At 42.0% G+C, this 25992-nt stretch overlaps 1 protein-coding gene across 3 annotated transcripts in view; it reads right to left on the reverse strand.

Annotated features, from left to right (window-relative positions):
* The window catches only part of LOC106569929 (collagen alpha-1(XIV) chain), a 91047-nt gene extending 66196 nt beyond the window's left edge, over positions 1-24851 (reverse strand). Inside the window, exons 1-10 of one of the 3 annotated variants that reach the window (XM_014141684.2) lie at positions 24538-24851; positions 21726-21851; positions 17989-18105; positions 13781-13921; positions 13515-13607; positions 3321-3473; positions 2868-2987; positions 2433-2597; positions 1947-2108; positions 865-1152 (exon numbers count right to left, since the gene is read on the reverse strand). In XM_014141684.2, coding sequence (XP_013997159.2) covers positions 865-1152; positions 1947-2108; positions 2433-2597; positions 2868-2987; positions 3321-3473; positions 13515-13607; positions 13781-13921; positions 17989-18105; positions 21726-21816 — 1330 coding nt within the window. In that variant the 5' untranslated portion in view covers positions 21817-21851; positions 24538-24851. The remainder of the gene's footprint in view (positions 1-864; positions 1153-1946; positions 2109-2432; positions 2598-2867; positions 2988-3320; positions 3474-13514; positions 13608-13780; positions 13922-17988; positions 18106-21725; positions 21852-24537) is intronic. The other 2 variants (XM_014141686.2, XM_014141687.2) reach the window with 2 other exon arrangements.
* Between the last annotated feature and the right edge of the window lie 1141 nt (positions 24852-25992).

Consider the following 25992-nt stretch of genomic DNA (forward strand, 5'->3'; position numbering starts at 1 on the left):
CGCTTACCTATACTCAAAGGTTACAGACTTGTTAGTATGTCCTAGCTTCCATTGATTGGCCAGAGTTTATATGCACTCTTAGAAAATAAGGTGCTATCAAGAACCGAAAATGGTTCTTCAGCTGTCCCCATAGGATAACCCTTTGATAACCCTTTTTGCTTCCAGGTATAACCCTTTTTGCTTCCAGGTATAACCCTTTTTGCTTCCAGGTATAACCCTTTTTGCTTCCAGGTATAACCCTTTTTGCTTCCAGGTATAACCCTTTTTGCTTCCAGGCATAACCCTTTTTGCTTCCAGGCATAACCCTTTTGGGTTCCATGAAGAACCCTTTCACAGAGCGTTCTACATGGAAACCAAAAGGGTTCTCCTATGGGGACAGCTGAAGAACCCTTTTGGAACCCTTTTTTTCTAAGAGAGTAGGTTTGCTAACCAGTTTTGTAACATGGTAAATGGAGAAACAAAAGTCAGATTGTAAACAATTAAATCAACAGGCATAACTCACAATTAACACAGCAAAGTAATCTCCATTCCCGTTAACCTGTTTGGCCGAGAGTGGCCACATCCCCTCCCTTAAATTACCGGTCTATAGAAATGCATAAATATAGGCCTAAATGCAATACGGGATACTTAAGCGCTCCAACAGTGAGAGCATTTACAGCATTACTGGATGGCATAAATTGTCTTTCTTCCCCCTCCATCTGTATGTCAGTCTGACAGCGGTAGGTTACTCACCACCCCCTTTAACCCGTTTAAGGTCAATTGTGTACTTAGTATTCACAGATATCCAAGGGGGATTTCATTGTCATTCATCAACTTCTAGCCCCCACTAAATCAGATGAGATTCAGTTTTCTAACTAGACTTACATGTGGTGGTGCTGCCTCGGAGGGCCTCGCTAGCTGAGCTGGCGTAGATGGCGAACACGGCCACCTGGTACTCAGTCAGGGAGAGGAGGTAGTTGAGCACCACCGTGTCCACTGTGCCCTGCACCACCTTCTCCTCGGGCTGGCCCCCGCTGGCAGGGTAGTACACCACCCGGTACTTCTCCACCGTCCCTGGGGCGTGGGTCCACGACACCCGGAAACTCCTGGCTGTCACCTCTGAGGTCACCAGGTCTCTGGGAGAGGCCATGGTGACTTCTGGGCCTCTGTCGCCTGAGAGGATGTAGGGTGGGTGAAGAAAGAGAAAGGGTGAGAGGATGGATTTGTTTGCTTTCATGTGGATTTTTCCAAAATGACTGAAGCGACACATTTCAAACACTGTCTGTTTGTAAAAAGGGATACTATATGACTAAATGTCTATAATGCTCACCTGTGATGTAACCAGACATTTTACATTTTAGTCATTTAGCAGACGTTCTTATCCAGAGCGACTTACAGTTGTGAATGCATACATTTCATGCATTTATTATTATATATATATTTTTTTTTCCCGTACTGGCCCCCCGTGGGAATCGAACCCACAACCCTGGCGTTGCAAACACCATGCTGGCGTTGCAAACACCATGCTCTACCAACTGAGCCACAGGGAAGACATGTGACCTGGGTTCAAATACTGTTTCAAATATCTCAATTACTTTCACATACATTCGAAGTAGGTATTCAGATAGATTTTTGTTGAAAAGACAAGTAGTTGAATATTTTAATGTATTTGAAAATACTCAAATACACTCCCATGCATTTAACCCAGGTATTTGAAAATAGTATTTGAAATAAGTATTTGAAAATATTGCCAAATACAATTTGGTAGACTATTTGGTTTTTGCAAATAACCATTCAATGAATTACTCAAATAGAAGTACTTGTTTTGGGTTGTGCATTTGAAAATACTCATTACCACAGATTTTAAATACCAGATACTGAAATTCACATGTACTTGAACCCAGGTCTGGATTTAACCTTCTCAATTCTCTTTTCTGAATCTACTACTCTACTTGAATCGGACTCACCTTTGATGGCCTTGTCGAGCTGTTCGACCCGGTCGCAGACGGTCCTGGTCAGACCCTCCACGATAGAGCTCATGACGCTGAAGTCGGCCACGTTGTAGACATGCGTCTCCTCTGGAGGCGAGCCGATGGCCTTCAGCTCTTTCTCATCGGCGTTCTTCACACCTTTGCAGAGAAAGAGGTAGAGAGAGTGAAGGAGGAAAAGGGGGAGAGAGAGAGCGAGCGAGTGAGAGAGAGATACCGACATTAAGAGAGGGAAAGATGAGCAGGATGAGTAGAATGAGACGTCTCTAGATTATATATCACTACACTGAGCAGGTGTCAGAACACGTGGCTTCACACTCAAACCAGTTTTCCTAAATATAAATGTTGAAGGTGAAAAAATGTCCTCCATCCGTCAAGAAAAGTGCATCTGCATTCAAGCTATCCCTTTAACTACAGAAATATATGAGCATTTAGAGAGAACTAAGATGAGGCTTTGTCTCATACCAATAGCAAACAGCTCTATTCCCGCCTCTCTCAGCCTCTTAGCCGGGGGTTTGACATCATCTTGAGACTTCCCATCTGTGATCAGGATTCCAATTTTTGGAACGCCGGCCCTGGATCCGGACTCAGGTTTATAACTGTTCTCCAGGATGTACGTCAATGCAAGACCTAGAGAGAGACAGTATGCTGATCTTTATATCTCCTGCATACACAGCGGTTCTTGAGGAGTGTCACATACAGTATTAGCATCTTTGTTAGATTATTGGGTTACCTGTCTAAATCTCAAAATGCCATGGAAAACAGATTAATCATGTTATTGGGACATCTAATACAATGTGGTAGAATAACATAATGAGCGTAATTTGTGCCGGGTGGGTAATTATGTGGAGTTCAGTAGTATTACAGAGTACAGAGGACGAAAGGATTCTTTTCTAGTACCCGTCAGTGTGTTCCCCCCTTTGTAGGGCAGGTTCTTCACAGCGTCGATGACTGCTTCTTTGGTGGTGAAAGTGTTCAGGTGCCACTCAATCCTGGGGTCACCACTGTACTGGGCCAGACCTGTGCACAGGGTAACACTATGAGCTTCTCTCGACACACATTCACACTCCATTATTGTACTGACGATAATCATTTATTACCCAGATGAAACACAGCAACACAACAACACAGAAACTACAGTACCTGTGACTCCAGTGGGTGGAATAGACAGGATATGGCCATGGCCATATGGCTAATTGGCTATCACCATCTAATCATGAGCGCTTTAGCAATACTGCTTTCTCATAATTATAATGATGATGACAATGATAGGGGAAAAAACATCACGATGATGATGATGATGATGATGATGATAAAGAAACCAGTAAAATAGATGACAGATTGCTTCCTCACCTATCCGTGTCTTGTCAAACTCCACATGGAAGGCGCTAACCAGATTCTCCAGGAACATGCGGACCAGACGGAAGTTTATCCGTCCGATACTCCATGATCCGTCCACCAGGATCACAATATCCGCTATGGCCGGGGTCTTACACATGAACTGCTCTGTTAAGGAAAGAAATACAGACCAGATATGTTTATACCAACATACTAATGACAAAGCATTAAAACATTAGCCTAGATAAAACACAAGAATGCACAATACACCACTACTGTAGCATAAAGGGGAAAAAAGTAAGGTCACTGAAGAGAGTAACTTATCAAATACAGGTAAACTGAATCAAACAATGTTATCATGATTTAAAAAAAATCATTTTTACATTTTTGAAGTGCAGCTTAGGTCCAAAGCATTTGTTTATTCAGTTCAAACCATCTTCCCACAAAATTCCCTGAAGGACAATTTAGAGTATAATTAATGCTAAATTATTCTGGTGCTTACGAATACACCCAGTCAATGAAAGAAAATATGCCTTAATTAGGTGACATTTTATTTCAACACTATGCTATAGCCTTTCACATAATAATATATCTCATTATGCCTCCTCTCACAATCTGTGCCAATCCATTAAAGTAGAGACAGGCCTGTCATTAGAGCACAAAAAGGCATGACAGCAATGCGCTATTATCCTGATCCAACACACTCAGTGTGAGGGAAAAGCATTGACCCAGAACTCTCTGTGTGGATTCAGAAGGTTTCTGCAGGATATGCACAAACCTGCATTGAATATGCTTGTCTCTTAAGTTCAGGAAAAAACTCTTGACTTTCACAGTTCAGAAAACTGTCATACTTTCAGTCTTACGCAATAAATAATATACCCGGAATCATGATTATTTTTTTGTATAGTATATTTCTCCTATACCAATTTGTGTGTGTGTGTGTGAAAATTGTGAAATTGTGTGACCAGCAAAGACACAAATAATAAAAGGGCAGCAGTTTATTGATTAAAAGCAAAATACTGTAAAAGTGATCCAACATTCCATAACCCTTTATGGTGGATTACAATGATTGATTTCAGATTCTAAATGAGCTGTAGGTGGTATAGTGCTTTTAGAAAGTATTCACACCCCTTGACTTTTTCCAAATTTTGTTGTTACGGCCTGAATTTGAAAATGGATTAAATTTAGATTTATTTTGTCACTGGCCTACAAACAATACCCCATCATTTCAAAGTGTATTTATGTTTTTCACATTTATTTTTTTACAAATTTGACTACAAAAGAAAAGCTTCAATGTCTTGAGTCAATAAGTATTCAACCCTTTTGTTATGTTAAGCCTAAACAAGGTCAGGAGTAAAAACGTGCTTAGCAAGTCACATAAGTTCCACAGACTCACTCTGTGTGCAATAATAGTGTTTAACATGATTTTTTTTAATGACTACCGCATCTCTGTACCCCACACATACTGTAAGGTCTCTCAGTCGAGCAGTGAATTTCAACCACAAAGACCAGGGAGGTTTCCAATGCCTCGCAAAGAAAGGCACCTACTGGTAGATGGGTAAAAAAGCAGACAATGAATATCCCTTTGAGCATGGTGAAGTTATTATTTACACTTTGGATGGTGTATCATAACACCCAGTCACTACAAAGAGACAGGCGTCATTCCTAACTAAGTTACCAGAAATGAAGGAAACCGATCATTGATTTCCCCATGAGGCCAATGGTGACTTTAAAATAGTTAGAGTTTAATGGCTGTGATAGGGAAAAAAAAGGATCGATCAACAACAGTATAGTTACTCTACAAAACTAACCTAATTGACAGTGAAAAGAAGGAAGCCTTATACGGAATAAAAATATTCCAAAACATGCATCCTGTTTGTAACAAGGCACTAAAGTAATACTGAAAAAAATGTGTCAAAGCAATTGACTTTTTGTCCTGAATATAAAGTGTTATGGGGTAAATCCAATACTGAGTACCACTCTGCATATTTCAAGTATAGTGAAGGCTGCATCATGTTATGGGTATGCTTGTAATCGTTAAGGACTGGGGAGTTTTTCAGGATAAAAAATAAACGTAATGGAGCTAAGTACAGGCAAAATCATAGAGGGAAAACCTGGTTCAGTCTGCTTTCCACCAGATACTGGGAGATTAATTTACCTTTCAGCAGGTCAATAACCTAAAACACATGGCCAAATATACACTAGAGTTTTACTTAAATCTACTTGAAAATCTATGGCAAGACCTAAATGTGGTTGTCTAGCAATGATCAACAACCAATTTGACAGAGCTTGACAATTTGGGGAAATAATAATGGGCAAATGCTACACAATCCAGGTGTGGAAAGCTCTAATGCCGTGTTCACATTGGCAGTTTGAAGTGACTCAAATCCTATTTATTTGCATATCTAATTCGGATCTGTTACTTTTCCTGCAGTCTGAATAGCCAGAAAGCACATAGAATCTGATATTTCAGGCCATATTTCAAACCACCCATGAAGTTCAGATACAAATCTGATTCCTGGCCATCTGCTTATTTGCCCTCAAGTGGTTTTTAGACTGTTATTTGGCATATCTTGTTGCTTGCTAGCCAGGTTACTCTGTTGACAGTTAGACAAGAACATGTGGTAGTTAACTAGCTTGTTAATTTTTTTACAAACAAATTAGGGAATGTATTACAAAGCTAAATCGTTAACTAGCTAAGACTCGTTTTGAAATTTGAATCCTCTTATCCTTTTGAGGCTTTAAAAGTGGCCTTTTCTCCCCAATTTTCCATCTTGTCTCATCGCTGCAACTCCCCAACGGGCTCAGGAGAGGTGAAGGTTGAGTCATGCATCCTCCAAAACATGACCCACCTAACTGCGCTCCTTAACACCCGCCAGCTTAACCCGGAAGCCAGCCGCACCAATGTGTCGGAGGAAACACCGTTTAACTGGCGACCGGAGTCAGCCCACAGGCACCCGGCCCACCACAAGGAGTCACTAGAGCGCGATGAGCCAAGTAAAGCCCCACCGGCCTAACCCTCCCCTAACCCGGACGACGCTGGGCCAATTGTGCGCCGTCCTATGGGACTGCCGGCCACAGCCGGTTGTGGCACAGCCCGGGAATGAACCCAGGTCTGTAGTAATGCCTCTAGCAGTGCGATGCAGTGCCTTAGACCGCTGCGCCACTCAGGAAGCCCCGCTGCATAACTTCTGAGTGACAGGAAGCATGAGCATCACCACCAATCAACCTACACCACTGTACACACACCCGTTACTATGACAACTAGCATAGCCATGTCAGTAAATGACTGCTATCTGAACACACACAAATCCGATTTGGTCACTTGTAACTTGCTGTTTGGACAGCCAGTAGTCCAAAACTGATTTGAAAAACAAAACTGATTTGAGCATTAAGGCCTGAACAAGGCTTTAGAGACTTACCCAGAAAGACTCACTGCTGTAAACGCTGCCAAAGGTGATCCTACAAAGTTTTGACTCAGAGGTGTGAATACTTATGTGAGACATTTCTGTATTTCATTTTCAATAAATGTGCAAAAAAAAATCACTTTGTCATTATGGGGTATTGTTAGTAGATGGGTGAGAAAAATATATTTAATCGATTTTGAATTCAGGCTGTAACACATCAAACTGTGGAATAAGTCAAGTGGTATGAATACTTTCTGAAGGCACTGTATATGCCACTTTTCCCATTGAGCATTCCATGCACACAGCTGCAGTGGTACACAGATTCAGTCTCAGAGTTCAGTGAACAGATATCTTCTGGAAGTTTTGCTCATTATCTCTGGGGAGAGAGAACGTACAGAACATCAAGGCAACGTAGAGATCATCACTTAAACATTGTAACAATCAAAAAGGTGTTGTTTCAGTTATTAAATCCATGCAAAACATACACAAATTTAACAGTTGTACATACTTTTTTCGTTGGAAAAGAGGGAATATAACTCTATAAAAATATTATCCCCAGAAAAAAAGACTGCTTATCAGGCAGGAACATGTTACGAAACCAAGACTGAAACTGCATTTTTTTAAGAGTAATTACATTAGCCATTGACAGAAACTGAGAGGTCTACCTACAAGTCTGTACAATCCTGGAATTTCAGTTTCCAGATTATACCAGAAAACCAATCAATATCTCAGCATAATAGACCTTAGTAAAGGAAGTAAAACGTCAAATAACTTTACAGTATAAAGTGCTTTGTGTGTCAACCTCGTAAAATAACCTCCCAAAATTGAATTCTGTTTTCTGAACATTCAATTGAAGGGAACAATTTTGGACTGAGTGAAAGAGAATTGTCTGAGCGCCTTTTAATAGCAGGGCAACAAACATAGCCAGGTGGATAGATAGGGGGGAGAGCGAGAGAGAATGATACTGAAAAGTAGAGAGTTGGATAGTAAGAATGGAGAAAGGGGCGAGGGAGAGATTATTTTAGAACATAGCTATTAGTGGAGAACCTCAGGCACTTGTGGCTCTGACGGGTCACAGTGTCAACAGTCAAGGCCAAGGTGGGGTCAGGGTTAAGGCGACTGCGGTAACGCCTAGGGGGAGAGGAAGCCAAGAGTTCCCATTTCTCCATGTCAAAGCTGGTCCATGCACCTTTCTCTCATCCCATCCAGATTTATAACGTGTGTAATTTACACATACAGAGGAGAGAAGACACCATAACCTCAAGCTAAGGGCCTAACATTCCTCTCCAAAGACATGAAAGGCAAAAATAGTTGTGTGCAGAAGCCAGTTGCAGATTCCACGTGTGTGTGTGTGTGTGTGTGTCCACTAGGCAGGTATCCTCAAAGGTCTGCTCATTAATCTATAGTATGAACAAATGGCAGCGTTAAAGTGATGGATTAGTGAAAGCTACATATGACAAAAGTGACATGTGCACACACATACACACACACATTTATTCCTATAAATAATCAAGTAAGAAGAATATTAAATCCTGTCACATATACCATGAATGTATGCAACTACAACTACTGCAACGACTCCAAACAAACTACTCTAACAATAATAGATGTGATCAGCCAGTGGAGCTCAGGGCTTAGGGTTTGATTTGCTACTGGGGTATGGGGGATACCCCAGTAGCAAATCAAACCCTAATCATCTCATAGGGTTGACATTATTCACAGGAGCTGTCTTCGAGGAGCTCCACCATACAGGAGAATAATTCAATCATGCAGACCATACCATCATGAGAAATCTCCATGCTTCCCTCCCACAGGCATCTCACAGACAAGAGGCAATAATACAAGCCTCAATATAGCCAAGCTAGTTGTCTCTTAATTCTATACTAGTATATGGAATATTGGAATATGTGGCTGAAATATGTAAGGCATTAGATATGGGCAGTGCCTTATTAATAGTGATGGGATGGTGTATGGTTCATAGTGGTCCAATGATATTAGATTATGAAAGGTCTCTATGGCATTCATTATTCCCTAGGGGGTTGAGGTGGATTTTCCCTCACGCATTTCTATAAACAATGCAGGTATAGGCTCATGTCTTTCGATGGGTAATTTAAAAAATAATCAACTTCAAATCTACTTCATCATCTGCCTGATGAAGGTTGTTGTGACAGAAAAATCACCTTGTTTAAAGCCTTTTGTCCAATAAAATCCAAAATGTGTCTACAGAATGTATGGCCTTCTGTCTGCATATTTTCCACCATACCTCCTCATACCATAAGCCTATTTGTGAAGATGTTAAGCTGAGAGGCCATACGGCCCCACTCCCAGTGAGTGATGGGACTACAGCGACTGGGGCAGAGTGGAACAGGTGAAACCTCACCTCTGGGTATTGGCTTTGTGATTGTGAGGCGATGCGACATATGGAAAAAGTGCCACGCTGTCGATCGAGCGAAGATTAACAAGTAACATCTGTCAGCATCATCCGGCAGAGAACAAACAATGAACAGACAATGTGACAACATTCAGACGTTGTCGTGGGAACCCGGGGGAAATTACTGTAAGTTAGATGCATTCTGCGAATATTCAAATGCACTTCTGTCGCTAGAAACAATTAACAACAGACTGGAAGAGTTGGGTGATGTGACAGGAACTGTGTGTGTGTGTGCGCGAGTGTGTGTGTGTGTGTGTGAGATCTCTCAGAAAGTGTAATGAATGATGCATGATGCTGGTCAACAGAGGCCAATTCCTCCTGACCATATGGACGTAATCACTTGGGATCTTCTCTCTGGCAGGGGTTAACTAGGTGCCTTTAAACTGGTGCCTGCCTACCCGCCTGAGAGCATCCGTCACCTGTCACATTCCTATCCCCTCCAAATGACTCTGTTTCAATGTCAAGTTCCATTGATGGAGCTTTTGCTCCATGCTTCATAACTCAGTAAAGCCAGCACTTGCATTAATGGAATCCCAGACTCTCTCTGGCTAGGCTACAGCCCTCTTTTGCTCACTTTCAATTTGGCTATATGAACAGTGCATCCATTTACATTTACATCCGTCTGCGATGAGGTATGCTTTGTTGATTCATCATGGTTTTGTAGCATGGGGAAATGAAATTGCGTTGAGTTGTTTATTTATTGCTGATTTTGTACATAATGAATGCTGTAAGTTTGCAGTGGTCTGCAATGTATCCATCAGCTAGAGCGGGGATGGGCAACTGGAGGCCCCCGGCTCCCCTTTTGAAAGCCCGCGGATCAATAGTAGAATACACAAGGTGCAATTTTGAAAATTGGTTGTGCATCAGCAGTTTTTCTCTTGTTATGTCAGTCACTGAGAGTCACTCAAATAGCCCAACAAAATTTAGCTTAGAGCCCCCAAAAGGTTACGGCCAACTCTGACTGCATGTGTGGGTATGGATGTGGGTGCGCAGTCCCGCGAGCCACTGCGGCCCCTCAAGATTAGTTCAGAATGTTTTGTGGCCTCCAGCCCCAACAAAGTTGCCCATCCCTGATCTAGAGCCATGTACAGTAAACGTGTTCCTTTCACCACAAGCTAACTGGCCGAGCTAGCCAGGTATTTTATTTTGCCATGAAACTGTTATAAAACCTGTTATAACACCATCCTATGAATGACACAATGCCTGTCACTCAATAGGAAGTAGTATCCCTAGTGTTCAGCATAAAAGTTCAATGCTTGTCCATCAAATTATTTCCAGTTTTCCTGCAAGTCTTAAATGGACAGCATTATGACTGGATATCAAAGGTACTGTACAGCCTGTTACCAAACAAATTAATTATAATGAATTATAAATGAACATTGATGGAATCCTGTGCCTTTGACACCGAACAGAGAATTCCAACAGTTGTACTAGTTCAGCCTTCAAAACCATGCCTGTTACTGTGCCCATGGTTACAGAGATACTGTAGCTATATTATTTTACCTTGGGTTGCTCTTATGTCTTATGAAAACACTGTGTTTTCCAGACAGTCAAGAGAATTAGGAAAGTAACCCATGCCTGTTAGTGCTGAACTAGTGCAAACTGTCACATTTTTATCCACTACTGCACAGATATTCAACCACATCTTAACCAACAGAAAAGCAAGATAACGACCTCCTCCTTCACTAAACATTGCCTGAAACGATACCACTACCATTACATCTTCTGTCCCCATCTCTTAGCTGTTATTCATGAGCCTAGAGAGAACCTCTCTGTCCTCTAAGCAGCCCTGTCTGTAGGCTACTGGAGACCTCTAAAAGTCTTCATGCTTAAAATATAACCTGTGGTTCCTGGGGGCGACACTACAGCTCGTTAGGGTCCCCTGATGAGTGGGGGACATCAGGAGCAAGCTGTGATCTCATTATCTCGCCGGCCTCTCCGGATACGGTCCAATTGCCTCTGTGTGAACAAATGACCGTGTAATTAAAGTTAAACAAATGGGACATGTCATTGCAGCGTAATACTGTCTGGTTGTACTACTTCTCCAACCACCTGCTAGTTAAGGGACATTGAGGAGGCGTAATATTTTCCTTGACCCCAACGCGACAGGGCAGATAAGCTAATGCTATCTGCGCTAACTTGAGCAGGTAGCAGGAACTGAAAGCAGTCTAGCTGAAAGGTAAAAGATATGGTCTGGTACTGGTGGCGGTTATCAGTTCAGATATACTGGTAACTGCTTATGCTGCTGCATATAGAATATACCTAAAAGCTGGCATGGGAAGCACAAACTGGAATGAAATTAAGAGGTTAAGTAGTGCCTATGATAATGTTACGGCACTGTAATATACCACACAGCACACGCCCATAACCGTCTATTCCTCTTGAGCCAAAAGGGGCTGAAAATTAATTTGTCATACATAAATTATGCCATTTTATCCTTTAACTGACTGACACCAATAATTTTCTGCTCAATAATGTGTCAATGAACCCCGAGCCTCGGTCCCAAACCCCGGCCCCTGCACAACATAAGCGCTGCCATGGTGACGCATGAGTCATCTGGCCTTAATCACCTGTAAATGTCCCTTATGACACCACCGCCACGACGGAAGTGGCCCCAGAAGTTTGGCCCCAGAAGATTCAATTAGGGCACCAATATCAGGGTCCAATATCCTTCCTGGGACCAGTTCAGAGAGGGTAGACATGGAGCTAAGTGCTAGGTTGTGTGGGACTGAGGCGTCTGCCAGGCCTTGGGCACACCTGTATGCCCTCTGGCATCCCTGCACACCCAGGCAAGCAGGCAGGGAGCTATAGGGGGTTTACTTACCAAGCCTGGAGACATCCTTGAATGGGCCCCACGATAACATAGCAACGGTATTCTGCAAGTGTGGGCAAGGAGATAGCTGCCTGTGTCAATTGTCTACATGCAATGGATAGAGCGAGGGAGAGTGCAGAGGGAGGGAGAAAGAGAAAAAGGAGAGAAACAGTGAGGAATAAATGAGAGCTTGAGAGGAAAAGAAAGAGGAGGAAAAGAGAGAGAAAGAAGATAGAGTGAGGGAGAAACCAAAGCAGCATCATTATATCTGAGTTAGTTTCCTCCTTCCGGTTTTTACCCATAGGCATTTTAAGAGACGGCAGGTGATCTATCGCAGATCTCAAAGCACTACAGGGATCCTTACACCACATTCCATAACTGCAAAGCCTTCCCTCAAATACTTTTTGACACCTCGGCCAAATCATAGCTCTTTATGCCAGAAACACAGACGAGGTCCAAGTCGCCACACACACACCACAGGAGTTTTATAAACACTGTTACGCTCTTTGTCTGAAAACAAACTCCTAAATCTCCCACAAATAGCCTGTTTCAGCCCACCAACAGCTCTTACAAAATCCCTGTTTTTTTTAAATAACGCTGAATACAGGCAAGTTGCAATAATGTGGCAGAAAATTGTTTTCTTGCAGACAACTCTTATGTTCAGACACTTTGAGCTCAATCCGTTGCAAAGAATCAATACTTAGTCCCTTACGTCTCTTTAATCTGTTTGAACGCGTGTTAAAACACCTCTGCAACTATTGCATACATAACATCTGTTAGGGTAAAGGTTATTTCAGTTGGGGCTGAATCCTCCTATACAGTATTAGCCCTGAGACATAGCTGTAGACTCCTTTGACATTGCAGCTTTCTATCAGGGTTAATGCACTATTTATTTGATGTAATGTATGTGTGCATTCTACTGTTGTATCTTCTCTGAACATTGTATAGACATCTACAACCATGTTTGGTGGTTCGTGATGACTGTTGGTAAACTTCGTCATTCCTGTTTTTAGATCCTGGGCGATCATTTGTCATGACAGATTTATAACAACTTCATGCTCATTTTAAAAGGAAAATAGTTAAGGTTTACCTTGGTTTTGCGCAACACAGCAATCACAAGTAGATCATTGCTCCAAAATGCTTTGCAATGTCCAGTGCTTATTTTTAATTGACCATTTGCCAGCCCTGAACTTTCCTTCAAAGTCTACTTGAAATGAAGCACATTGCAGATGTTTCTCCAAAGAGCAAATGGGAATGAGGATCACATTCGAGGCCTTTCTTCTTCAGAAAAGTTCAAACGAAAATATCACAAGGGCAATGTTTTCTAATTGTCACATCCACTCCCAACGACAAATGTACAGCAGTCCACTCCACCGCCAGGGATAGCCTCAGCACCAACCAAGAGGCCCCTGGAGCTTCAACTTACCTGTGTGTCGTCAAGTGAATCTTCTTTATGTTGAAATCCTGGTTGAAATCCAGGTTTTTGAATTGCGATTTGAAGACTGAGCCACAGCAATTTCCAGATTTCAGAGGTTGGTCACTCATACCTTCCACCTTACCTTCAGATATGTCATTGTTCTCCTCAGTGACACTGGTGTCTTTCTGGTTTTTGGGTCGTACATTCTGGGGCTGTACGTTCTCATTGTCAGGCTCTGAAAGTTGAGCAGAAATAAACCAAACACATTTCCATTGACACATTATACTGTAGAATACATTTTGTCAAAGATGTTTGAACAATGGCAATCACACAGATCAACTATTTCCTTTGATAAACAACCTCATGAAATCATAGAATAAGTTGTAAAAGTTAAAAGGCTCTTCTCACTCTTAAATGTTCCTTGAAGTGGCTTGCTCTCCTGAGCACCTTTCACAGCAGTGACCTTGACTGTATACAACTTTCTGGGGTCAAAGTCAATGATCACTTTGGCTTCCTTTTTTGTCACCTCTAGTTCAGTCTCCTCTGCATCTGTAATTGGAAGAAAGTAACAAACAAGACCAAACTTAGAAATTGGTTTCACTTGTGTTCTGATTTGTTTATTAAATGCATTCTATTGAAAATGAGTTTATCATAATAAAAATAGTTTTAAAAAAAAATTCAATTAGACTATTTTGAAATCTCCTTTTCAGGTGAAATGTCAGGAATGACAATGATGTTGAGTTGACGTGCTAGTTGCAATGAAGGATACTACTGCTACGGGGTTATATTGGCAGTAAACGAACTAGTCAGCGGCTAAACGGCTGCTGCAGGACAAGTAAAGAGAGGCCTCCGCGCTCCAACACACCTGAATTATTTTAAGCAGTACCCACAGGACATGAAGAACCTCAGTTGGACTCACGCAACTGTCTCTCTCTTCAAAAACAACTTAACATGGCTGTTTGGAAGAAAAAAAAACTGGAGAATGCACTCACTGTGTCGCCTACTGATTTAAAATCCATTTAGATCAATTGACACTGGCAGAGAATTGAAGCACTTAAGGTAATGTAGCTAAGTAGCTAAAATGTACTATTTATGCATTGACCTTAGGTTTCATCATTCTTGTTCTGCATATCAGAACAGAACTACGAAATTATAATTATCATGACATTTAACACATCTTTCACGGGTTCACTGACACGTACAGTTCCTTTATTACAATTATGGTACATCTGCTTTGCATGGCCTGAAGGCAACACGTTGCAAATGGAAGTGAGTGGGCATGTTGTAGAAATGGGGGTGTCATACCTTGTCAGATCTTGTTTAAAGATGATTAAAAAAACTATGTATTGAGGGGGTGTGTCCATCATAGGTCATTCATAGGCATTATTGACCAATACTTCCGAATGTACCACAGCATACTTGAAAACCACTGATTGTTTTATATTTTTCAGCAAAATGTCTGTGTTGATACAGCACACTCCGTATACATAATGCATCAGAAACGCACAGTGGTCACACTTACCTTACCCTGCATCTTATAACGGTCAAGTCAATGTGCATTTTGAAACCTGACGAAGATGGGAGTGTAAGGGCTCTATTTTCGGCTGGTGTTAAGCCAGCGCAATGTCAAAATCACGCTCATTGTCACGACTTCCACCAAAGTCGGTCCCTCTCCTTGTTCGGGTGGCGTTCAGCGGTCGACGTCACCGGCCTTCTAGCCATCGCCGATCCACTTTTCATTTTCCATTTGTTTTGTCTTTGTCTTACACACCTGGTTTCAATTCCCCAATTACTTGTTAATTATTTAACCCTCTGTTCCCCCATGTTTGTTTGTGAGTAATTGTTTATTGTAAGACGGTACGTATTTGTGGGCTCGCATATTTTTGCATTTGTTTTTGAGTAAAGTACATTGGTTACTCATATCTGCTGTCCTGCGACTGACTCTCTACACCAGCTACACACAGGATCTCATTACACTCATTGGCAATTTGGACCGGCGCTCGGCTACTTTCAAACACTTGCGCCAGGATTGGTAATTTACCTATCTTATATGAGCTCTCTTGCGCTGAGGTGGGAGGGGTGGCAATATCTGAAGTGTGTCCTTAAAAACGTGCACCCAAGTGCCAATTTCAGGCAGCGCTGGTGGGGATATTTGAGACCAACCAAAAGCTGGTCTTAGCAGTAACGACAAGGATTTTGACAGCGGAAGCGCAGCCTATCCTTCCGTGATGTACAGAGCCCATATGCGCAAATATGCACATGGAACAAGACAGGTGTTCTTTTTGTGTCCCTGAACCTCAACCTCATTTCCTTTCATTTGATTAAAATCCAAGCATTGCCTCCCCTCCTCTCAATGAAGGCTGTTTTTTTTTTGTCCTGCCCAATGCATTCAGCAAGTAGTCAAGACTATCGATTAAGGGTTTGGCCCGTGAGACCGCTTTGAAATACATTTTATTCACCAAAGCTGTATTAAAAGATAATATTTGGGAGCAGCAAAATTGTGAGCGGATATCCCCTTTTTATATGTATTTCTTATCCTGGCCATGCATTAGCCAAGGAGACTATCAATAAAGAGTTTCTAAAATAATGGTCTACTTGTTAGGCTTTTGCCATCATGCTTTTGCATTATTCACAATTCACATAGGCCTAACTGCAGTGAGATTCCATTCAGCTTGTATTCATCCCCATTTCCAAAGAGCGCCTCTTGTCTGGCTACCAAAGACATGCTCCGCCAAACATATTCAAATTATTCAGTCAGTCCTATAACACCATATCAAGGGTAGGCCTAGGCTATATCTTGCTTATTGAGAACATGCCTCACACAAACAAAACAATTTATGGGATGCATAAATACATTTAGGCCTATGCTCGTTGAAACCAATTTCAACAATGTTGACTGTCAATTACTCATTATTGTAGCCTATGCTATTTAATAAATGTAACATCAATCCACAATGGACTAGGATGAGAATATTTCGTGACCCCTGACAAATTAGAGTTGACAACAACGCAAAGACTGTCAATAACGTATAGAACTTGTCACTGCATGCAATATTAAGCCATGAAGCGTATTGATTGCCCAGTGAGTGGCCAAGCCCTCATCACACCTCCAATTTATGTATTAATCAAACCCTACCCCTTTCGCGCCACCACCAGCTACTACGCCTATAATTCTGGTTGTGAAAATAGCAAAAATATTTCTGACACACCCCTAAACCTATTCAGCTACTGACAGCGCTAAGATTTACCATTGCATTGGGTTTCTTAAAATAGAGCCCTAAGTGTTGGAGAAGGGAGTAAGAGTTACTACCCACAATCCAGTGCTGCATTCAATTCCACCCCAATCATGATGATTTGTGTATGTCTGCGGGTGTCACCCTCTGTCAAAGCAACTCTTCTTCAACGAACAAAGGCTCACTGACTAGCCTCTCTCAGAAGCTCCCATTTCAACCCACACGTAATATAAAAACTCTGACTGACTCCGCAATTGGAATGCCATTCTGAGCAATGACAAACACTGAACTGCAGGGGTGAAGAGAAAGAGAGAAGAGGGAAATCAGACCTGGTTTCAAATAGCATTAGTTTTCTTTAAAATACTAAAATACTTCAGCTGCGCTAGATTGAGCTTGCCTGATGCAAAGGAACCAACGGAATAGCCCCAAAAGGGCAAACCTCGCCACCCGTACTCCAGGTAGGCTCGATCAAAAGCTCATAGCATTTAAAAAGACAAACAAATACTATTTGAACCCAGGTCTGGAAGAAAAGGTTGAAATATCCTCCATTCTGCAGCTGGCATGAAGAGAAGTTCACCAGAGGAAGCCAGCTTGGTGGGGAAATGTGCTCATTCAGCAGGGTGCCAGGGGTGGGATGAGATTGTGTCCCATGCCCCAGCCGGCCTCAGGCAGTTTAGACACAGCTGCTTCTGCTCTGCTCACTGAGTCTTATCTGATGCTTACTCCATTATCTTGATCAAAACCAGCTCAAGGCCAGGCAAGCCACTGAAGCTACAGCTTCAAGTAAGGACAAAGTAAAAGCCATGGTGGAATGTCATGGAGTCTATCTATACATTGAGAATGAGCCATTTATTAATATGTTTCCTTAAGAACAACTTGAGAAGTGAAATGGTAGGCTGCACTACAGTCAATCGCCTAATAGGTGTATCAATCATAGTGATTATTATAGATTACAAAATGGATGTTTGGAGTTCATTTCTCATCGTGACTATAAAATACAGGAAAAACACACACTCTGAAGTACTCCTAATTCTTTCCTGTAAGTGCACGCCAAAAACATTGGCTCTCTCACTGCAATAAGAAAATGGGTGTACAAAAGTGTGTGCCACTCTCCTCTGTTCTTCGTGATTATTATCCATCAGTCTGTGTGTTCTTCAACTCCTACTCCAATTATCATGACTATAGTCAAACCTCCAGAATACATTAATGTCATAGGAGACGAGTAATAACCCGATTACATTATCATCTGATGTTTAGTTGATATGTAATTATGTTTTCTACACTGCAAGTATAAAGCTGTTGTAAAACACGCAACATAAGTTAGACAGCCTCCTTCAGCGCCAAATCGTAACTTGATCGTTCGTTCTCATTGCTGGACCTTACCTGATTGTGTGCTATAAATAAATCTGTAGCTTTCAAAGTCTCCTTTCGGTTCTTTCCATGACACATGCAGCTGGGTTGCGCTCAGGACTTTGAAACGAAGTCTTCGTGGGGTGGCAACTAGACAAAAAAAGACAGAAAACACAGTTTTACAACAACGGACTAACTCGAAGTGTTTGTATATAGTATTCAATAGTAATCTTGAATGCATGGTTAATGACACCAAGACAGTGGTTGGAGTTCAATGAGGCGTAAAAACCAATGTTCTTTGAAAAAAAACTCTCCAAATTCAGTAACTAGCAGAGTGTGAAGGGTTTGGGGATTTTTTGCCAATGGAAATGCATGAAACTCGAGATTCCCCAGTTAAAAGTGATTATGAAACAGTTAGATTGAACTCCAGCCAGTGTTTGGCGAGGTAACAGGCACTCTCCATCTGTGTTTCAACAGTCCTAAAAGATTGAATCTTGGCCAAATTAAAAAGATGCAGATTCAAAGAGTACCACAGATGTCACAAAAAAGCAAAGTCACATTCTCTCCCTTCCTTTGCCATTGATAGCTCTCATATCTCTTTTGGCGGGGGGTCTTTTGTGCAGCACTTATCTCAGCACCAAAGTACCATCCCCGATCTCATCATGATTGCATTTCGCCGGAGCAGTCGAATTGAGATTGTATTACAAAGAGTGTGCTCTTTACTTTCAGGCCTTTTCAGAGTAGAATGTGCCTTTTTTTTTTCAATCGCAGCAGCGACAAATTGAAAGGCACTGGAATAGCATTTATTCCTGTCTTCAAGAAGATATCTATCTGCAAGTAGAGTGATATACCACTTTCACCACTTCCTCTTGGGTCAACATCCCATCAGCTCCGCACATCAGGCAGTAATAGGCATTACCAAATCCCAGAGAAAACAAACAAACCAACAACAAAAAACATTCCCATCCAATTTGGTAACAATGGAAAAGACTGCAAACAGTCACACAAACTTGTCTTGTTTGTGTCCTCATTAAGAGCAGGCAAGATATATTTTGCCAATGTATTCTTTAAATACCTTCAGACATTAATGTAGGTATGGAAACAATACAATCAAGCGCATAAAAAGGGGTAACTCATCAGAAGGTAAAGAGCCCGGAGATGGTGCATGGTGCAAACAGGCAAATGATAATACTGTACCGAGCTCACCAACCTGAAAATGGGGGGTGGGTATTCAGCAGGGCTTAACTCTCTCTGAAAAAAAGATACCTCTTCTCTGAAGAATGTCGCTTCCCCGAGTGAGAGAATTAGAAAGTGTGTTGTTTGTGTGTGTGTTTTTTTAAAACCTTCAGAGACTTGGTGCATTCATTTGCACATTTCCAAAACAAACTAGTAGTCCAACATCTCCAAGACAAAGGACTTGCCTGTGTGAAGATAGGCTTAAGTTCTTATATATATTTTTCATAGCTGTCTTTTGCAAACAGCCAGAAGGCTGGTGAGGGTTTATGAGGCCTCAAGCACCCATGGGAAGTTTGGAACAAGTCAGACATGGAAAGTGTAATGCATTTTAAATAATCTGTGAAAATGTGTTACTCCAGTGCCAGCCTCGCTACACTGGCTCCCTGTTAAGGCTAGGGCTGATTTTAAGGTTTTACTGCTAACCTACAAAGCATTACATGGGCTTGCTCCTACCTATCTTTCCGATTTGGTCCTGCCGTACATACCTACATGTACGCTACGGTCACAAGACGCAGGCCTCCTTATTGTCTCTAGAATTTCTAAGCAAACAGCTGGAGGCAGGGCTTTCTCCTATAGAGCTCAATTTTTATGGAATGGTCTGCCTATCCATGTGAGAGACGCAGACTCGGTCTCGACCTTTAAGTCTTTATTGAAGACTCATCTCTTCAGTAGGTCCTATGATTGAGTGTAGTCAGTCCCAGGGGTGTGAAGGTGAACGGAAAGGCACTGGAGAGACGAACCGCCCTTGCTGTCTCTGCCTGACCGGTTCCCCTCTCTCCACTGGGATTCTCTGCCTCTAACCCTACTACGGGGGCTGAGTCACTGGCTTACTGGTGCTTTTCCATGCCGTCCCTAGGAGGGGTGTGTCACTAGAGTGGGTTGAGTCACTGACGTGATCTTCCTGTCCGGGTTGCCGCCCCCCCTCGGGTTCGTGCCGTGGGGGAGATCTTCGTGGGCTATACTCTACCTTGTCTCAGGATGGTAAGTTGGTGGTTGAAGATATCCCTCTAGTGGTGTGGGGGCTGTGCTTTGGCAAAGTGGGTGGGGTTATATCCTGCCTGGTTGGCCCTGTCCGGGGGTATCGTCGGACGGGGCCACAGTGTCTCCCGGCCCCTCCCGTCTCAGCCTCCAGTAATTATGCTGCAATAGTTTGTGTCGGGGGGCTAGGGTCAGCCTGTTATATCTGGAGTAGTTCTCCTGTCTTATCCGGTGTCCTGTGTGAATTTAAGTATGCTCCCTCTAATTCTCTCTCTCTTTCTCTCTTCTCTCGCAGGACCTGGGCCCTAGGACCATGACTCAGGACTACCTGGCCTGACGACTCCTTGCTGTCCCCAGTCCACCTGGTCGTGCTGCTGCTCCAGTTTCAACTGTTCTGCCTGCGGCTATGGAACCCTGACCTGTTCACCAGACGTGCTACCTTGTCCCGGACCTGCTGTTTTCAACTCTCTCTCTCTATACCGCACCTGCTGTCTCTAACTCTGAATGATCGACTATGAAAAGCCAACTGCCATTTACTCCTGAGGTGCTGACCTATTGCACCCTCTACAACCACTGTGATTATTATTATTTGAACCTGCTGGTCATCTATGAACGTTTGAACATCTTGGCCATGTAGTGTTATAATCTCCACCTGGCACAACCAGAAGAGGACTGGCCACCCCTCAGTGCCTGGTTCCTCTCTAGGTTTCTTCCTAGGTTCCTGCATTTCTAGGGAGTTTTTCCTAGCCACCATGCTTCTACATCTGCATTGAATTCTGTTTGAGGTTTTAGGCTGGGTTTCTGTATAGCAGTTTGTGACATAAGGAGGGACATATTGGGTGAGATACTGTGGCCACATGCCGTTGGGTGACAGTGGCCTGTGTTACCAGACCTCCTTCCCTTGTTGATCGCCGTAAGGTCTGGATGCTTTCAGTTAAACCTCTCTGGTGTACTGTACTTTGAAGGAAACTTCTATGGAAGCCAACTGACAGTCCACCTGTAAAAGGGACAGGTTGTTTATCTTAAACCAGAGGGCAGCTCTTCAGAACAGAAGGCTTCTGCCGACAACCAATGGATGCTGTCCAAGGTGTAATGCTACAATACAACTCAAAGCGGCACTATACTGTAGCCCAGGTTAGCATAGCGTAGAGTCCACTCTTAGCACAGGAATGCTGTGGTTTGTTTCACTTGAGGACTGGGCAACGGTGTCAAGACAAGCCCAGATAAACAAACTGCAGCTGTTTGAGGATGCAGTTCTTGTTCTTTTTCACATCAACAAGGTTAAGGTCAAAGGCAGATATATACAGTAAGGGTAGGTAGTTCATGTCAAAGCATATTCTGAAAGCACTTGAGTCGACTGCAAATGGAATGTTAATGATGTGATATTATACACAAAAATGTGCCAATATACCAGAAAATAGTGACTTTTCCCTTTGAAGTAAAATAATCACAAAGTGACAGTGACACAAAGACAAATGCTTCGACAAAAGCTGCACATCAAAAAGACACACACCAGACGACAGATGATAAGGAGCAGCCTATACGATTGTGTTTACCTTGACCCTGAGCTTGCACAGGTAAGAGAGAGATAAGAACCAGACAGAGTAGAGGACTCCATACCCACGTCTTCAGTCCTATAGCTTGCATCCTTCACACTGGTAAAGGAGAGGAGCTCAGAAAACCTGAGGAGACATTAAAGGGAATGAAAATGCTTGATGCTATTGAAAAATAATTACTTCCATTATTAAAGGGATAATTTGGGGTTTTCGCAATTATCTATACCTTGTGGATACCATTTTTATGTATCTGCGTCCAGTACCAAAGTAAGTTAGAGGTAGCTTCGCGAGCCAATGCTAACTAGCGTTAGCGCAATAACTGGAAGTCTAGAGGAACAGCTTGACTGAAAATCTCAAACTATCCCTTTAATGCATTTTCAAAATAAGGGATGGAATTAGAAAAGTTCATATGGATGTAACAATTCACCGATATGCATAGGTCCCCGATTAAGTGCGTAGGTTTGTGGACCCCAAACAGATCCAAATGTAACAACGTTACAAATCGCCGGTTCACTTTTTTTTTCTTCTCAAATTACATTCTTTCTACCTTCCAAAAACCTCATATTTTGTGACAACTGATGCGTCCTCTCCTTCACTGTCGAACTACATGTAACTGTGTTGACAGTCATTGATCTAAATGTAATTTTTCATGCCGAACAACCCCAGGCAATATCAGTAGTCTAGTCAAACAGCGCATTGTGCCCAGATTCGCATGCTGACCAACGCGAGGTATGCGGCCTGTTCCTGATCTTGCACATCTGCGTGGCACCTTCAGAATTCAAACGTTAAAATGGCTTGCGTGTGTGATATTAGGCATTATTAGTTGAGTGACAACCTATGTCATTTGCTAGGTTATTGTTATCTATGTGCTTTTGAAAATTGCGTTTTACCGTTATAAAATTAAGCTACCTGAGACAGGTTGTTTCCTCGTAATTTCAACCCACAAAATCAATGTGATGACGTTGAATCAACGTGGAAAACTGTTTGGATTTGCTAAAAGTCACCAACGTAAGGGCATTTTGTCTTTTTTTAACCCATCTTTTAAACGTAATCCAATGACGTTGAATTCACGTTAGTTGAAAACTCAACCAAATGTAAATCAAAACTAGACGTTGAACTGAGGTCTGTGCCCAGTAGAAACTCTCATCTGGCTATACCTGCTGAACAGGGCTTACTACAATAGATTTTATTTGTATTGTTCAGGTTCACCATCAGCAATAGTTTTGGTAGTTTTACTTTAAACAATCAGTGTATATAATTATTTGTAGATGTACAGGGTAAATTTGATCATTTCATAATGAAGACAGTAATCACATGAGGTGCACTGCATGGCCAAAGCAAGAGGTGAAGAGAAGATCCCTCAGTAAAAACCTCAAAATGGTCAAAACAATTCCATTTTGAGAAGGGGGTGGAATCCAAAGTTGTGCTATATATTCATTGGCTATGTCATAACTAATTTGTAAACAACGAATATTGATACATTACTAGCTCAAACACATAATCTGCAAAAATGACAAGTTAATTAGTGGGTGACAATTTCAGAACCAAAGTGGGGGGACAAAAAACCTAGGCTGCATTGCCCCCGATCTGATAGTGGTATTGGGATGGTAGATGCCTTGTCTCCCTTATGGCTCAGCTAAGGTGCCTACATAGTACATACACCATATACATACATAATTTACACACACCACACACAAATCCAGCTCAGAGAGGCCCATTTCATGAGCTCCATCAGCAGCAGATTTTAATTTAGAATGGAAAATGTACGTGTTTACGCAACAAATGTTAGTGCATAGTATCGTATTACATCAAACCAAATCGCTTCGACTCGTTCTCTAATCAAACCGATTCGCACGGAATCATTTCAAACTAAAACGTATTGTTCCTGTATCGTATTGGAGCTCATGTATCTAGCACGGGAGGAGGGTGGTGGCACCTTATTTGGGGAGGTCGGGCTCGTGGTAATGGCTGGAGCGGAATTGGTGGAATGGTATCAAATACATCAAACACATGGTTGAATCGTCTTGAACGGGAAAGATGCACATCCCTATAAGTTATAGAGCAATACAATAAATATTATTAATAAACTTCAAAGAATGTTGATACAAAAGTGCATTCCCGTTTAAATTTCAAATAACTTTGGAAACAACGAACTCATCAAAGCATTTAAACTTTGACATAACCATACTGACACCCATAAACCATTCAAATGATCTTTGAAACGTGGCATAATCCTGCAGAGTACCGTGGCAGGAATAAAATGCATGCAATTATGCAAAATTAATTAGTTTATTTTTTTAATTGAGGATGTAAAAAAAAAGATGATGTCACACCTTTACCTTTATCTCAAACTTATGCAAACATTTCAACAGAAATACTTCATCATTAGGCAAGCTGACATTTCAAAGCAGCACTTCAATTCGCCATGCCTAATCATTCTCCTCGGCTAATAAATAGCATTCTAATCTTTGCATTGAGAAATTGCGAGAAATTGCAGGAGTAACCTACGAGGCAAACCACAGTAGTAGTCAACTATCCTCGATGATGGCCTCAGTGTAGGCCTACAGATGTAGGAAAACATTGAAAACCACTGTACATTATATTTTAATTATAAATGAGATAAACAAACAGTATGGACGAAATACAACAGATAAAGTAAATTGACTAAACTAAATTTGCATAAATTGTCAAACGCGCCCCCACGACCACCACTGTCGCATGACAGGTGACGTTCCACTTCCTACCACTTCTACTTTGAATGTGTAGAAATAAAACACCGACTTTATCCCAAACTAAAGAAAATATATCATACCTTTTTCAAAACATTTGTTTACAGGTAATATTGTTCCAAATGGACCCTTCATGCGTGTCTTCCTTCGCCGGCTGTTGGCAAACTATCTTCAGCTCGCGCTCCTTCAGTGTCAGATTTGCGAAGGTGGGTGTATCCCGCGTTGCTATTCGTTCACCCATCCCTTGTGCTATTCATTCCCCATCCCTTGTGATATTCATTCACCCAGCCCTTGAGCTATTAATACACCCAGCCCTTGAGCTATTCGTTCACCTATCCCTTGTGATATTCATTCACCCAGCCCTTGAGCTATTACTTCACCCATCCCTTGAGCTATTCGTTCACCCATCCCTTGCGATATTCATTCACCCAGCCCTTGAGCTATTACTTCACCCACCCCTTGAGCTATTCGTTCACCCATCCCTTGCGATATTCATTCACCCAGCCCTTGAGCTATTACTTCACCCATCCCTTGAGCTATTCGTTCACCCATCCCTTGCGATATTCATTCACCCATCCCTTATGCTATTCATTCCTTCACCTCGTTTAATCTCGATTGAGGCAGATAAAGGTCTGACCGCCCGCGGGGCAGACTACCTGTTTTTACCATTCGTCTGCGAGCTTTTTTTTCAGGTATGTATTTTTCGCGCGCTTCTGGCGTTCCTCTTAGGGGAGAATTTACTGATTTGGCTGAAACATTTAGGTAGCTTAATCAGCCAGGCATATGGCATCTTGGCATAATGTATATTATTATTATTATAATATTACATATACACACACACATACATACGTGTTGTTACGTAGGCCTATAACAACAATATTTACCTGTGAACCTGCTACATGCATGGTTTCTGAGTAGCCTAGTCCTCTCAAAATCTGAATATGTCAACAATTTTAGGTTTCAATTTATAATATCTCCATCCACATCTCTGCTCTATTATTTGTTTGCATTCCATCTATCTGGCTGTCATTATCATCAAAGGGTGCAGCAAGTTGTTCTTGGCTAAATATGAAATGGGACATGTATGAAAGTGTCTATCTATCTTATGCTTATGCAAACAAAATATGTACCATCAGTGTACGTTTTATTTCATTGGTTGGGTAAGGGATAAAATAATTTCTGGAAAGTGACTTTGTTAAAAAATACCTTTCTTGACCACATCAAATGTGTTAATGCCCGTGGAAGTAAGCCCAGTGGAATCCAGGATCCTTGGGACATCCCTACCTGAAAACCCTAACCTTAACCCCTGCCCTAACCTTAACCATAACCCTTACCTAGCCCTAACCTTAACCCTTACCTTAACCTTTTTAAATGTCAACTTCAATGGGGTAGGGGCGTCCCAAGGATCCATAGAGCACGCACCCAAGTTAAGATACTATTACCTTTGAACATATAGCAGCAACCTTAGTACAACCTAGCAACTGCTTCAAGAGGTTTGGACCTCTTGGAATAATGGTTAAGGTGTTGAACTGATGGTC

The sequence above is a fragment of the Salmo salar genome, chromosome ssa14, assembly GCF_905237065.1.
Source record: "Salmo salar chromosome ssa14, Ssal_v3.1, whole genome shotgun sequence".
NCBI classification, from domain to species: domain Eukaryota; kingdom Metazoa; phylum Chordata; class Actinopteri; order Salmoniformes; family Salmonidae; genus Salmo; species Salmo salar.